This window comes from Esox lucius, chromosome 4, assembly GCF_011004845.1.
Source record: "Esox lucius isolate fEsoLuc1 chromosome 4, fEsoLuc1.pri, whole genome shotgun sequence".
In the NCBI taxonomy this organism is placed as follows: Eukaryota; Metazoa; Chordata; class Actinopteri; order Esociformes; family Esocidae; genus Esox; species Esox lucius.
In genome coordinates, this window is record NC_047572.1 from 30,646,367 (window position 1) to 30,660,123 (window position 13,757).

At 42.6% G+C, this 13,757-nt stretch overlaps 2 protein-coding genes across 3 annotated transcripts; one reads left to right on the top strand and one right to left on the bottom strand.

Moving 5' to 3' along the window:
• Positions 1-189: 189 nt before the first annotated feature.
• Positions 190-6,085, bottom strand: LOC105028543 (signal-transducing adaptor protein 1). The gene is made up of 10 exons (XM_010901355.3): positions 5,737-6,085; positions 5,067-5,138; positions 4,848-4,964; positions 4,640-4,696; positions 4,158-4,369; positions 3,945-4,076; positions 2,059-2,128; positions 1,798-1,900; positions 1,041-1,202; positions 190-745 (listed from the first exon to the last, which is right to left on the bottom strand). The coding sequence occupies exons 1-10, from the start codon at positions 5,836-5,838 to the stop codon at positions 636-638; spliced, it is 1,137 nt and encodes a 378-aa protein (XP_010899657.2). The 5' UTR covers positions 5,839-6,085; the 3' UTR covers positions 190-635.
• Positions 6,086-10,750: 4,665 nt separating this feature from the next.
• Positions 10,751-13,720, top strand: LOC105028535. 2 transcript variants are annotated; one of them, XM_010901340.3, is made up of 4 exons: positions 10,751-11,386; positions 12,453-12,516; positions 12,646-12,728; positions 12,864-13,720. In XM_010901340.3, exons 1-4 carry the CDS (start codon positions 11,126-11,128, stop codon positions 13,125-13,127), a joined length of 672 nt encoding a protein of 223 aa, XP_010899642.2. In that variant the 5' UTR covers positions 10,751-11,125; the 3' UTR covers positions 13,128-13,720. The 2 variants fall into 2 exon arrangements, with proteins under 2 accessions (XP_010899642.2, XP_010899634.2); XM_010901332.3 differs by having other exon boundaries at positions 10,752-11,386; positions 12,861-13,720.
• The last annotated feature ends 37 nt before the right edge of the window (positions 13,721-13,757 follow it).

The window sequence follows — 13,757 nt, forward strand, 5'->3', positions numbered from 1 at the left end:
TTGTTTGTCATTCAGCTCCTCTCACTCCACTGGCTTCCAGGTGATTCTTGCATTCACACAGCGATATTCAACGCTCGCCCTGCAAGGTCCGGTGCCTGCTGTTTTTCTGTTCTACCTCATCATTAATGTCACCCACCTGGTGTCTCAGGTCTGAATAAGTCCTTGATTAGAGGTTGGAAGAGAAAAAATACTAGTGGAACTGGCTTAGTGATCCACAGTTGAGTTTGAGGGCAGTACAGGAATACAATTAAAAATGCAATTATTGTCAGTTTCCTGCCTCTGTGAGTTGTTGATCTGTGTTTACCCGTGCCATCTGTAAATGTGTATCAGATTGAACATTCAGACATCTAAGCCAGCGTTAATCTGTATGTACCATTTTATTGACAAAGAATCTCAATAAGAAAGCTTAATTTTCAACTGAGAACAAGTGTGAGCTGTGAAAAAAAAAAAAAGCTAATTAAACAATACAAATCATATTATTAACATACAACAGTTTTCATAGATTGTTTTCTAGGAAATATAGGGTAAAAGGTTTTTAAATCACGTTTGAGTCACTGAAGTTCAAATTACACACATTGGGTACAAAATCCGTTACTTTTTTCCTCCATTACTTTGTAAGAAATACCTAGAGACTGTTACACCATGTATGTTTTGTCGTCGTTAACTGGAAGTGTGGATTCAGTGTAGATCTCCTTCCTTCTCTTCTGTAACACTGCGTAGAGCTCCTGATCAATGTTTCTGGGGTCTGGAAAGTAGAGACCGAAGATTATTATTCAACAAGGAACTGAGAGAGACTGAGAGCGAGCTGGGCCCTGCCTATTCATGTTAACGCACAATGTTCAGGTGCAATGATTAAAAAACAAACAGAAAAAGAAAAAAATGTGTACAGACAGAACGAGACCCGGATAATAAACACAAGATGAGGTACATTACTTTAAAACACCAGTATTATTCCCTCAGCGGCCTCATGTTTTGACCAACCCAGTTGACCAAATGCTGCTCGAGTCTGGAGCGCGTCACGTCTTTCTAGAAGCGCGTACCTGGGCTTACTATGTCGTCTGGTTGCAGATATTCGTTGCTTGTCGGCGGGGCTGGATTGGAGGGAGAGGTGTCCCTCGCTGGGGACTGTGTGCGGATCATCGGTGCCACTCTGGCCCGGGGGACGGTTTTGGAGGGCAAATGCGGCCGGGCGTGTGGCAGCTCTGAGATGTACAGCACAGGTTATAAGTTACACTGTGTCAGATATGTAGTAATGACATCATGACGTAACCGGAACACATTTACATGTCATTTAGTCAGCAGACGCTGTTATCCAGAGTCACTGACTATTCACGCCGGGTAGGACCCCCACACAGCCCAGGAGACGGAAGTGCGTTCTTTTCAGCTAGGTATCGGCAGAATCAGTGATTGAAAAAAATACAATGCAAATAATAAAGCCTTTACAGACTTGAGCAAGGTCAGTAATGTCATCATGATCATTTTAGCCTGAATTCTGATTAAGGAATCTGAACACAGCCCACATGCATTCATCGACCTGCTTGTTGTCTGATAATGCAAATATACGGACGTGGCCCAAAGGGACATGTACTCTTATAATATTCCCGCAACACACTCGACTGGCCTCCCCTCAGACTCTGGTTCCTCTCTATGTTTCTTCCTAAGTTTTGACCCCTATCAGGGGGGTTTTTCCTAGCCACTGTGTGTTAACTCTTTCCCTTTGGGGTTTCAGGCTGGGTGTTTTCAAAAGCACTTTGTTATTGTGATGAGTTTCGTTTCGTGGTGTTGTGAAGCTCTCACCAATACAGGTGTCATAGGGCTGGGGAACCTGGTACGGGGACAAATGGAAATCTGTCACCTTCTGGAAGTGATTCACAGCCTCCGCCAGGGAAAGGACGGTCACCTGATGAACGAAATGGATATCTGCTGACACTTGACAGACAACCAAGCTGCTGAGTAAACGTGATCTGTCTCATCTCGTAACAGTGCCGTGTTTTGAGCCCGCCCTGGCGCATGACATTCGGCGGAGGTTCTCAGCCAAGCCAGAGGAGCAGGACTCACCGGGTCATTTAGTTCAATGACGAAGCCTGTGCCTGTGGAAAGCACTTTGTAGTTCTTCATCACCTGGCCACTTAAAAGATAAAAAGATTCTGTTAAATCTCAAGGTCTTTCTCCTCCCCCAGCCAGAGACTCTTTTGGGTCTGACAAGCCTGTAACTAAGAGACCGGTGATTGGATTAGCTAATACGAATAAATTAAGTTGTCTTTTATTCAGTACAATTGCCTTTGAGAAAGTATCCGGACCTCCTCAATTTCTCCACGTTCTGTTGTGATAGGGACTTTATTTATTAAATGTATTCTTTGCCATCAATCTGCACACAAATCACTATAATGACAATGGTAATACATGTTTTAGCTTTGTCATTGGCTTTGAAAAAAATCATTGGTGCCAGTTTTTTATAATTCCCTGAAGTATGTAATGTAAATACAGCAAGCATTTAGACTGTTTATTCAGTACTTTGTTGAAGTGCCTTTGGCAGGAATAACAGCTTTCAGTCTTCTTGGGTTTGCCACTACTAGCTTTGCACCCCTAAATTTGGGTAGTTTCTTCCATTCTTCCTTGCAAATCCAATCAAGCTCTGACAGATTGAATAGGAAGCTTCAGTGAACTGAGATCTTCAGGTCTCCCCACAGAGCGTAAGTCTGAGCTTTACCCTGCGCCACTCAAAGACATTCACACATTTGTGAATCCAGAGTGCATAGGACCTCAGACTGGGGGCGGCGTTTCATCTTTCAGCAAGACAGCGATACAAAGCACTCAGCCAAGAAAATGGTGGAGTGGCTTCAGGACAGGTCTGTGAATGTCCTTGAATGCCACTGCACATCTGTGATGATTACATGTCAGTATGTCCAAATATGCAACAAAAATGAGAAAAAAAGACCACTTTGTAGACATTTCTTTTTTGCTTTGTCGTTATGGGGCACTGTGTGTGAAATTTCCATATGCACTGTGTATGTATGTATATATACATCCATCCATCCATCATCTTCCGCTTATCCGGGGCCGGTTCGCGGGGGCAGCAGTCTAAGCAGGGATGCCCAGACTTCCCTCTCCCCAGACACTTCCTCCAGCTCTTCCGGGGCGAGACCAAGGCGTTCCCAGACCAGCCGGGAGACATAGTCCCTCCAGCGTGTCCTAGGTCTTCCCCGGGGTCTCCTCCCGGTGGGACGGGACCGGAACACCTTCCCAGGAAGGCGTTCCGGAGGCATCCGAAACAGATGCCCAAGCCACCTCAGCTGACCCCTCTCGATGTGGAGGAGCAGCGGCTCTACTCTGAGCTCCTCCCAGGTGACCGAGCTTCTCACCCTATCTCTAAGGGTTCGCCCAGCCACCCTGCGGAGAAAGCTCATTTCGGCCGCCTGTATCCGGGATCTTGTCCTTTCGGTCATGACCCAAAGCTCATGACCATAGGTGAGAGTAGGAACGTAGATTGACCGGTAAATCGACCGCATTACTGCAGAAGCTGCACCGATCCGTCTGTCAATCTCCCGTTCCATCCTTCCCTCACTCGTGAACAAGACCCCTAGATACTTAAACTCCTCCACTTGAGGCAGGTACTCTCCACCAACCTGAAGTGGGCAAGCCACCCTTTTCCGACTGAGGACCATGGCCTCGGATTTGGAGGTACTGATTTTCATCCCCACCGCTTCACACTTGGCTGCAAATCGTCCCAGTGCATGCTGAAGGTCCTGGCTTGAAGGGGCCAACATGACAACATCATCCACAAAGAGCAGATACCGTCACCTATATATATATATATATATATATATATATATATAGTATAAATGCATATCTTGCATTAAAATACATTATTTTGCCTCAGCATGAAATGCATCTTTTCTTCCCCCTGTGGGAGACTTTGGTTTTAAGGAGGTCAGGTTTCAGACCTGGGCTTGTCCTGTCTAACGCTGATGGCGTAGTTAACGTTGTCTGTCGAGGGGCGGAGGATGATGCTCCCATAACTGGGGTTCTCCTTCAACATGTTCTCTGCCTCCTGGCGAGACACTGGGAAGAAACACCTAGAGAGAGGGGAGAAAAAAAACAATGGTCAGAGGAGAAAGGGAGACGGACAGAACTGGACCTTGAACAGAAACACTCACAAGGGGACTCCTGAGAGGATGTCATCATAGCTGTCGGAGGCAGGTGAGGAGGCAGGTGAGGAGGCAGGTGAGGAGGCGGAGTGATTGATGTAGTGGGAGGTGGGGGGGAACAGGGGAGGACGGATGGCCTGTCTCTTTTGCTCTTCAGAGAGAACCTCCTGCAGCCTAAGCATCTGACCCGGGAGCAACTGCAACTTATTGGGGATCTCCTTCTACAAAGCACATCAACAGAATCATCACCGTCGCCGTCACCGCCGTCACCTTAAACACATCATACCCGTCACAATTCTGTACTCCACCCCGACGGTCTGTGTTCCCTTTTTAACAACCTAGCGTGGAAGAGGGAACTACGGGGATAGTAAAATGGATAGTAAAAAAAGGAATGTGTCTATTTCTTGCTTGGGGTATAACTAGCGGCAAAACGTTTTATTTTAAATGGGAATAGCAATTTGTGTTACCACGACAATGGAGGATCTACTCACGGTGGCCACAGTCAGGATGAAGCCTCTCCATTCCTCTCCAGTATCAGGGCTGTCCACCTGAATCAGATACTAACGTGGTAAAATACCAGTACTGCTAAGATACCTGCTACATCTGACACTGACAATACTATTACTGCCAATTCACTTGTCTTGGCTGCCGTACTGTACAACCGCTTTTATATGACTCATATTCTGTAACATTAATGACCTTTAGCTGCACTTCCTCATTGGACAGGTTGAGAGTGTAGACGGTCGGCCTCTGCTTTTTGTAGGGAGACTCCATTACCATGGACTTCAACGTCCGAAGGTCCAGTTTCTCTGAGTACTGACAGGAATTACACATCTGGTTAGTCAAGCCATAGATTGAGCCCAACACATGATTTTAGTTTAATACTGGGTGATCAGGTGAGAGCAGATATTCTCTTACAGTTTCATTCATATCATCTGTGTACAGAAAGATTGTAGATCCACGGAGCTCTCCGTAAAATTTCTTGAAGTCCTGGAAAGGCAAAACCAGATTCAGCATGCATTCCAATACTTGTCTTATCTAGCAGTTGACGTACCCAAACATCTTGACTTAACACATTAAATGTAACTTTACTTGGCTTGACTCATAACTAAATGTAACTTTACATTGTGTGACTCATAACTAAATGTAACTTTACATTGCTTGACTCATAACTAAATGTAACGTTACATTGCTTGACTCATAACTAAATGTAACTTTACTCGGCTTGAATCATAACTAAATGTAACTTTACTTGACTTGACTTATATCTAAATGTAACTTTACTCGGCTTGACTCATAACTAAATGTAACTTTACTTGGCTTGACTTATATCTAAATGTAACTTTACTCGGCTTGACTTATAACTAAATTTATCTTTACATTGCTTGACTTATAACTAAATGTAACTTTACATTGCTTGACTCATAACTAAATTTTACTTTACATTGCTTTATGTGGCATGTAACTGAATGGAACTTTACATGACACATTTCTGAAACCAGCCTTCACATTCGGTCTGGTCTCTCTCATGCATACACTATGTCCTTCTGTCTTCCATCTCCACAGTTTGTTTCTTCCAGTTCCATACCTTCTCTCCGGTGTATTTCTTGTGGAGGTGCCCTGAGTAGTACAGGGGCAGAGCTGTGATGGTGTCCCTCCTCCTGTGCACCTGTCTGGAGGGGGCTGCCATGGTCCCACTTTGTCCCGGTCCCAAACAGTCCAGTTCAATTCACTGTTTCCTCTGAGAGAGCCGTCTTTTGGCCCGGTCCAACGCTGGATCCAGTTCACTCAGAACGTTCAGTAATATCAAATCAAGCCTTCGAGTTTAAGTCACTGGCTAGGCACATTGTCTTCTCTCTCCCCACTCCTGGTCAATATACGACTGGTTGAACTTGGAGAATGAGGAAGCAGTGCAGTTATTTGCTGAGGGGAAAGTTCTACCTTTATAGGGCACCTTGTAACACTTTGGACCGAGGACTTCTCATACACAAACACACACTGACATACTTGTAGTCTATTGCTAACTAGGAGCTTTCCTTAAAACCCTAACCTTGATCAGAACTCTGAAATCCCTAACCCAAACCTATGCCTTAAGGGTCCGTTACAGATGTACAGGGTGGTTGCGTGAGAGGTGTTGTCACTTGAACAACCTCCCACTCTAAATAGTACAATACTGTTATTTTTTTTAGGATATGACAAATAGCCACTCATGTTTTACTATAATAATGGATAATTAACATTAAAGTCTAACAGCTTGTTAGTGTCTGCATGCTTGGTCCACAGTGTGTTCAGATCAAATGCTCGAGAAAGGCCGGCGCCTTTTAAGCACCCCACATATCCCTGCAGAGGCAGTCAGCATTTTATTCAAGCAATTGTTCAAAGACATTACTACCTTGTAGCCTAGCTGAAATCTGCCCATAGAAATAAGTTAATTATTGTACAAACAGTTCCTTATCTATCATTCAGTACACACCATTCCTCTTTATATCAGAAAGTAGGTTCCTTTGTTTTTAAGGCTCTTCTGCAGAAATTACCAATATAGATTACATCTCAGCATTAATGTTTTTTTTTTTTTGGGCGGGGGGGTGCTCCCCATACTTTATACTGTTTACAACTTGTGTCGATGCAGGCCTCATCAGACCTTTGGTCTCACCATTACCTCCCTACTAAGACATTTACAATAATCTTTTTCTCTTGTGTTCATTTGGTTTAACCTTTATTTTCATTTTACAGCAAACAAAGGCACTTTCCTATAAGATGTACAATGAATTCGGGAAAGTATTCAGACTCCTTCCCTTTCTACACACTTTGTTGTTATAGACTTAATTTATAATTTATCAAATATATTTTAAGTTGCCGTCAATCTAAACACAATTCCTCACAATAAAAAAGTGAAAACGCATTTTTAGACATGTGCCAATTTTTTTAACATTTAAAAATTCATTCATTCCTCATCTTCCACTTTATCCAGGGCCGGGTCGCGGGGGCAGCAGTCTAAGCAGAGATGCCCAGACTTCCCTCTCCCTAGACACTTCCTCCAGCTCTTCCGGGGGGACACCGAGGCGTTCCCAGGCCAGCTGGGAGACATAGTCCCTCCAGCATGTCCTAGGTCTTCCCCGGGGTCTCCTCCCGGTGGGACGGGACCGGAACACCTTCCCAGGAAGGCGTTCCGGAGGCATCCGAAACAGATGCCCAAGCCACCTCAGCTGACCCCTCTCGATGTGGAGGAGAAGCGGCTCTAGAATTGAAAAATGGAAATATTTTAAAGTAAATTATACTATAAATTATAGTATTCAGTATTCAGAAGTAGTCAGTTTTTCCCCAGGGTAGGCCAGCTTTGCGCATTGGATTTTGGCAGTGTTCTCATATTTCTTCTTGAAGATGCTCCTAAACTCAGATTATATAGGGAGCATTGGTGAACTTCAGGTCCCCCCCCACCGATGTTCAATGGGATTCAAGTCCAGGCTGTGACTAGGGCACTCAAGGAAATTCACAGACTTGTCCCGAATCCCCTCCAGCTCTCTGGGTAATGTCACTTTCCCTGGCGGTGCCAGGGGTCAGGTGCCACGTCTTGGGGTGTGTGCGTGTGTGTGTCTGCTCTCGACCACAGGGGTAATGGTCCCTGGGTGTTCTTAGTATGTTTGTGTATGGCTGAAGTTTGTGTGGCACTCGTGTTTTTCCACTTGTCTGTTTTGTGCACCCTTTTATGTCACCACCCCCAGCCTGGTGCCTTGAGGGACAGATGGCCTGGCAGCCTTGCCCATTGGACCTGTTTTCCTGTGTTTTTTTGGACTGGTTGCCTCGGCCCCTTGCGCCAGTATTACACCTCTAGCTCAGCGGCACCAAAGTGACCGACTAAAAGGGATCCTTGGGTTATGTCTAAAACCTATGTTCCCAGAGGGAGAGAAACGAGGTGCCACACCTTTTCGTCCATGCGCCGTTCAAGTCATGTTGAAGAGAGGTTCTGAAATCAGTGAATGCAGGTCTAGCTGGGTATTTTATTGCAAGGGAGGTTTGGCTCCCAGGCTATTAAACCTACTGAACTCAATTTGTATTTTCATGGTAAAGGGTCTGAATAATTATGCATGAGATTTTTTTATTTCCATAAATGTCAGAGTCCACTAAAAAACAAAGTTTACAGCCTCCCCTCGAAACTGTCCCTGTACTGTAACTCAAACCTCAGCTTTAACCAGTGTGGCCAGATGGGGAGGTTTGCCGGAAATTCCAATAAGGTATATCTGTAGACCGTAAGTCGGGGCCGTTACTTAATATGGGGGTTCCTGAATATTAAGTTACGCCCACTGATGTTTGACATTGGTCAGTTTAAATGGGGGTTCCTGAATATTAAGTTACACCAACAGATGTTCGCCATTGGTCAGTTTGGGGACATCCTGGTTTGACGCTAAGTGGAGTGTACTAATGGAGGAAGAAGAGTTACAACTCAGAGTATATGTGATTTCATTCAATATCTTTTGTCAAGATATAACACTAGGTCCAATACCATTTTATTGTATTTTGTTTCAGGATTAAAATTGTTTGATAACATACAACTGAAAAATATTAATTTGAAGATAGTTTTAAATGTTTTGGTTACAGTCAATAATGAGACACTGGTGGTTTAGAAAGCTGCTGAGTGCAGTTATAATACAGACTTATGCATACAAACACATGCACAGTCATACTCACTATGCCTGGCATGGTCAGTTTTTCTTAGAGTAGCCATTGCTTGGTTAGATATGATAGGCCTTATATCAGGTTCATACAGGATTACCATTTATGCATTTCCCATAGATTCAACATATTACACAAATGTGAACATGCTGTGTAAGGTACATTGTGCAGTGGACCTGGGAGCAACAACTTCAGTGTCAGCTAAACTGTTCTGAGAGTCCTTTGCCAAGACCTGTGGGTTCTGCTGTGTAGATCTGACCAGTTTTCATACAAATCATTGTAATGGTTTCCTTTGATTTGCACTGTCCAGTTTAACAGCATTGTTCTAGAAAGTTGAAACTGGTAACTGGAAGTGTTGACTTTTCTATAGCCTGTTGCAGAAAGGTGGCAAGTTTCAATATGCATCATGTAGAGGTCAGGTCAACATCTGTTTACAGAGATATACATTTTTCCAGGGGTGTGTGGAACAAGCACACGTTTAATTCTAGAGTAATTACGTGGTTATGGACTTAAAACATTGTTGGGAGGAATATAAGTGTTACATGTCTTGGAATTGATTATCTGAGATCTAATTTAACCCTTATTCAAAAAATATATTCAATTGCATAAATTGAAGTAGAACAGGTCCAAAAAGAGCACAACAGACATTACTGAAAGTCAATTAATGTATCCAGAAATCTTAAAGTTAATGGGATAACCTAAAAATAAAAAATGTAATGATATGCCAGTTAGACAATTAAACATTTGATCACCCAATAAAATATTCAAAACATTACCAGGTGAACACTTCCAAAACACTGTCCAGTTTACTCTTGCTAAACAACTGATGTTTCTTGTCTCTTTGTCTCGTCAAACTATATTGTGTTGTCTAGATCTTGTAATTTTTGTTGTGTGGAAACCAGCATTAGCTGATTGTTTAAAGACAGCTAATAGGTATCCTCATCAACAAAAATAATTATCAGAGAAGCTCAAAATTATCACTAAGTCCTCTTTTGTCTATTTCATCCATGAATGTTTCAGTGTCTTCAAAATTATTAAACAAAAACATGAATGGGGAGAGAGCTTCTTGTTCTTCCTCTAGAGTTGAGGCCTCTCTGAGCATCTGGACAGCACCCTGTATTTCCTCATCATTCAGGGGTGAGGACTTGTACCCCGTCTCAGAAGAGGTCCGTGTTGGCATTTACCCAGGCAACAGCGTCTCCCAGGTCAACAAAGCATCTTGGCAACTGAAATGAAAGATCACAACAATCGCATAGAACTAGAGGTGTACAAAGTACAAAGTTAAAGTACTCAACTGGGTTCAGCTGGGTTCACCACTTTAGGGAAGGATCTAATTAAGATCTAAGTAACCAGGTAAAGGGAGTTAAAAACAAACCAGTGATCAATAAAATAAAAAAGAAGAGTGTAAATGATCAATTAAGGTCGTTGGTTAGTTATGAACTCTGTTTAAGTAATTTACCCCTGGTTTACATTTCTAAATAAAGACAACATAATGTATATGAAGCAAAAAAATAAATGGATCTTCCCTGCTTGCATATAGAGACAGGTGCATCATGCATCTTTAGCTAGTTATGACGTTCCCTAATTGACTAGAGCTGGTTAACAAGTAGCCTACCTCGTCGCGTAGATATCTATCTCTAAAGGTAGCTAATAAGGTTGTCGTGTTTTCTGTCACTGGCAAGCTATTCAAATCTCATATTCAAATAATTTAGTAGATATGCGATCTTAGTGAACACGTAAACTATCCCTAAATATATAACTGGAGGTTCACGTGAAGGCACTTAGCGAAATCTTCGTTATTGACCTTGTAATTCTTCCTTCATAAACAAATGCACTAAATCAAAAACATCACACCAATGGAAACCGTCAATGGGCGTAACTCAATATTAAGGAACCCCCATATTAAGTTATGCCCCCGACTTGCGGTCTGCTGATATACCCTCCTCGGAAATTGGGCTGTTTTGAGTGACAGTGCGCGGGTATAGAAAGATAGAAGTATAGAAAAAATAGGGTTGATTTTTTTTGTGGAGTTCACGGTCAATTAAATCTGGCAACCCTGACCGAACCTCAACTTTTGCAAGTCAATTCGACCTTTAAGCGTTTACCATAATTTACTTCTGAGGAATTCTGGCAAGGCGCTAGATAGAACACACACAGGCCACGTACCCTCCCACACAGGAACCTAATTTCCCTTTCGTTTAGGTAGTTGTAAAAGCTTGAAGTTGCTGCTCCTCTTGCTGTAATTTTAAGCAAGGTGTAATAGAGTGAGACGTTGAAGTCGGTGTTGGATTAGGAACCTGTTCAAAATGGACGGTGTTTTGCCGGATTTGACTTGTTCCATCTGCCTCGAATTACTTAATGATCCCCATCAGTTCCCATGTGGACATAGCTACTGCTTCAGCTGCATTAACAGCATGAGGAATCACAACAATTACAGCTGTCCAGAATGTCGAAGAGAATTCACAAACGGGGGCGACATCGTCAGAAACTATAGGCTGGCTAGCATTGCCAATACTTTCAGGGAACACAAACCGAAGGCTGGTGATTCTGTCGTAAAGGGCTCTGAGGTAAATCTGGCACCGAACTTTTTTTTTGCTCTTTCTTTGAACTCAAGGACTGTGTTATATCATTTGGTACGGTGATATCCCATATATAATATGTATATCATTCATCAAACGTTATGTGTCTTCGTGAGCTTGCGTGTTGTCTGAGAACACAAGATTCATAGAATATTAATACATACCGTTCAGTAGTAATATTATTTCACATGTATTATCTACAAAACATACATGAGGCATGTAAAACAATTAAGTTTTCACATGTTACAAGTGGTACTTGTTTAGAACAAAGTATAGAAATCAGGAGGAGAACAGGAAGGGAGGGGTGGAGGAAAAATGCGGACAATGTCGATTAAGTTGGAGTAAAATGGGAAGAGGGCAGAGGTTGAGAGAGAAAGGAGGGGGAGAAGTAATGACTTAAATAGCGGCTGACAGTCTAGAAGTTGATCTCTCAACATTCATTCAGCACTAGTTCTCACTGAGGAAAATTCAAACTGGGCTTAGAAGAAAAAAATAAAAACGATAAGAAATCCATTAAACAACTATCCCGAGGTGTGGACAAGTTTTAAAAAAATCTATCAAAAAACAATGGACATATCAGAATTACTTAATTATTATGCAAATACTGATTTTGTTCTTACAGTAAATTTTAAAATATATTTACTAATAACTATTTAAACAACGAAAAACCTCTTTTGTAGACATGACATTCTCAGAACATACGTTTAAAAAAAATAAAAACATTTTAAGAAATGCACCACAATAAACTGTTCATTGTTCTGTTCGACTGAAGGGTAGCGCGGTGTTCAAGAGTGTTGGGCCAGTTTACCACAGATTGTTGGTTCAAATCCTAGAGCCGACAAGGTGAAAAACATGAAGAAAAAAAAAACTGTATAATAAAAGAAATGAAATAAGTTAACACATACACCAATTGAGAAAATGCTTGTACTTAATGTTATTTCTCTGCCGTATAAGGTTCTTGATTTCCTAGGATACTCTTGTATGTATGAGGGATTGTTGTAGTGGCGGTGCTGTCCGGCTGCAGTTTTCTAAACATCTCTGTCTGTCCTGTCAGAGGTCCAGTACCGGTGTGAGCTGGCCACAGTTGTTGTTCATACTTACAACAGTAACTGTCCTGTGTGAGTAGAACTTCCAGTTGCCAACACCCCACAGGCTGAACAATAACGCCTAAACACAGAACCGGGTAACTGATTACATAGATGGGAGCACTGAGCACATGGCTGACTGGGCTCTTCCTCGTTCCACAGTGAAAGTGTATACCCTTTGGGGGACCGCCGAAGAAGAGGACGGCACAACGATCAAAATCCACCCCGATAAACAACCAAACCAGGTTTGCTACATTTTTAACGCGCTACAGCTTGCGTGTTGGGTTCAGAGAGCATGTAAATAACAAAGTCATGTAAAAATGTCTTTGGTTGCTTGTTCAGTAATCTTACCCATGTTTCTTTTCGACATTGCTCAGCAGGGTGGCTTCTCTCTAGTAGCGGTGGCCTGGTCATTGGTGTATCTCCTCTCCCTGCTCCTTCAGGTCCTTTGGCTCCCCCTATGGGGGATTTGGCTGAGTGTCTCCCTGCTATTGTCCTTGGTGGTGTGGTGTGTGGAGTTCATTATGTCCTGTATCTTACTGGTTATAGATGTGTTCTTCAAAGCCATATACGCTACAGTCAACATTGTGTTGTACGCTTGTGGGACGTTTTATATTCTGAACTTGGTTGCTAACATCCGATAGGGTGCTGAGGCTGCACCGCTGCTCAGAGCGTTTTAACCAAAAGGCCCGGATGTTTCTGAACCTTTGGGACACAGTCATGTCGTTCTAGATCTGTTTTGTGCATTTTATGGTTATGGTGTGTGTTCGTACTCCAGTCGAAGTGAGGATCTTCCACACGTGACTGCGAAAGGAATCCACCTGAAGGGTCATCCGCTGGTGGGAAATGTTCATCTCTGAGCTCCAATTTTCCCTGGGGGTGACATCAATAACAGTATTTACAGCAAGAAAAAAAAAAGCACCTGTAGCCAATTTGTTTTTTTGAACTGCTTATACACTACATCCTATTTGGTTAAGATAAAACAGAACCTTTAACCAGGGTTAACCAGGGTCTTGGTCAGTGGATCGGTTCAAGGAGCAAGGCACTCGCAGAAGTGGGTTCAAGTCGCGTTGAAGGGGCCAGTGCTGGAAAATGTGAAGATTAATTCAGTCACTATTGTGAAGTTGCTCTGGATACGAGTGCCTGCTAAATTGCTTAAGTGTAAAATCTTACTAGTATGTTACATGTTATATTAAGATGAAGGAATCTTACGTTGAAATATATTATTTCAAAATCACTATTTTGTGAAGTTGCCTCAATCCTTTTTGTTGGAT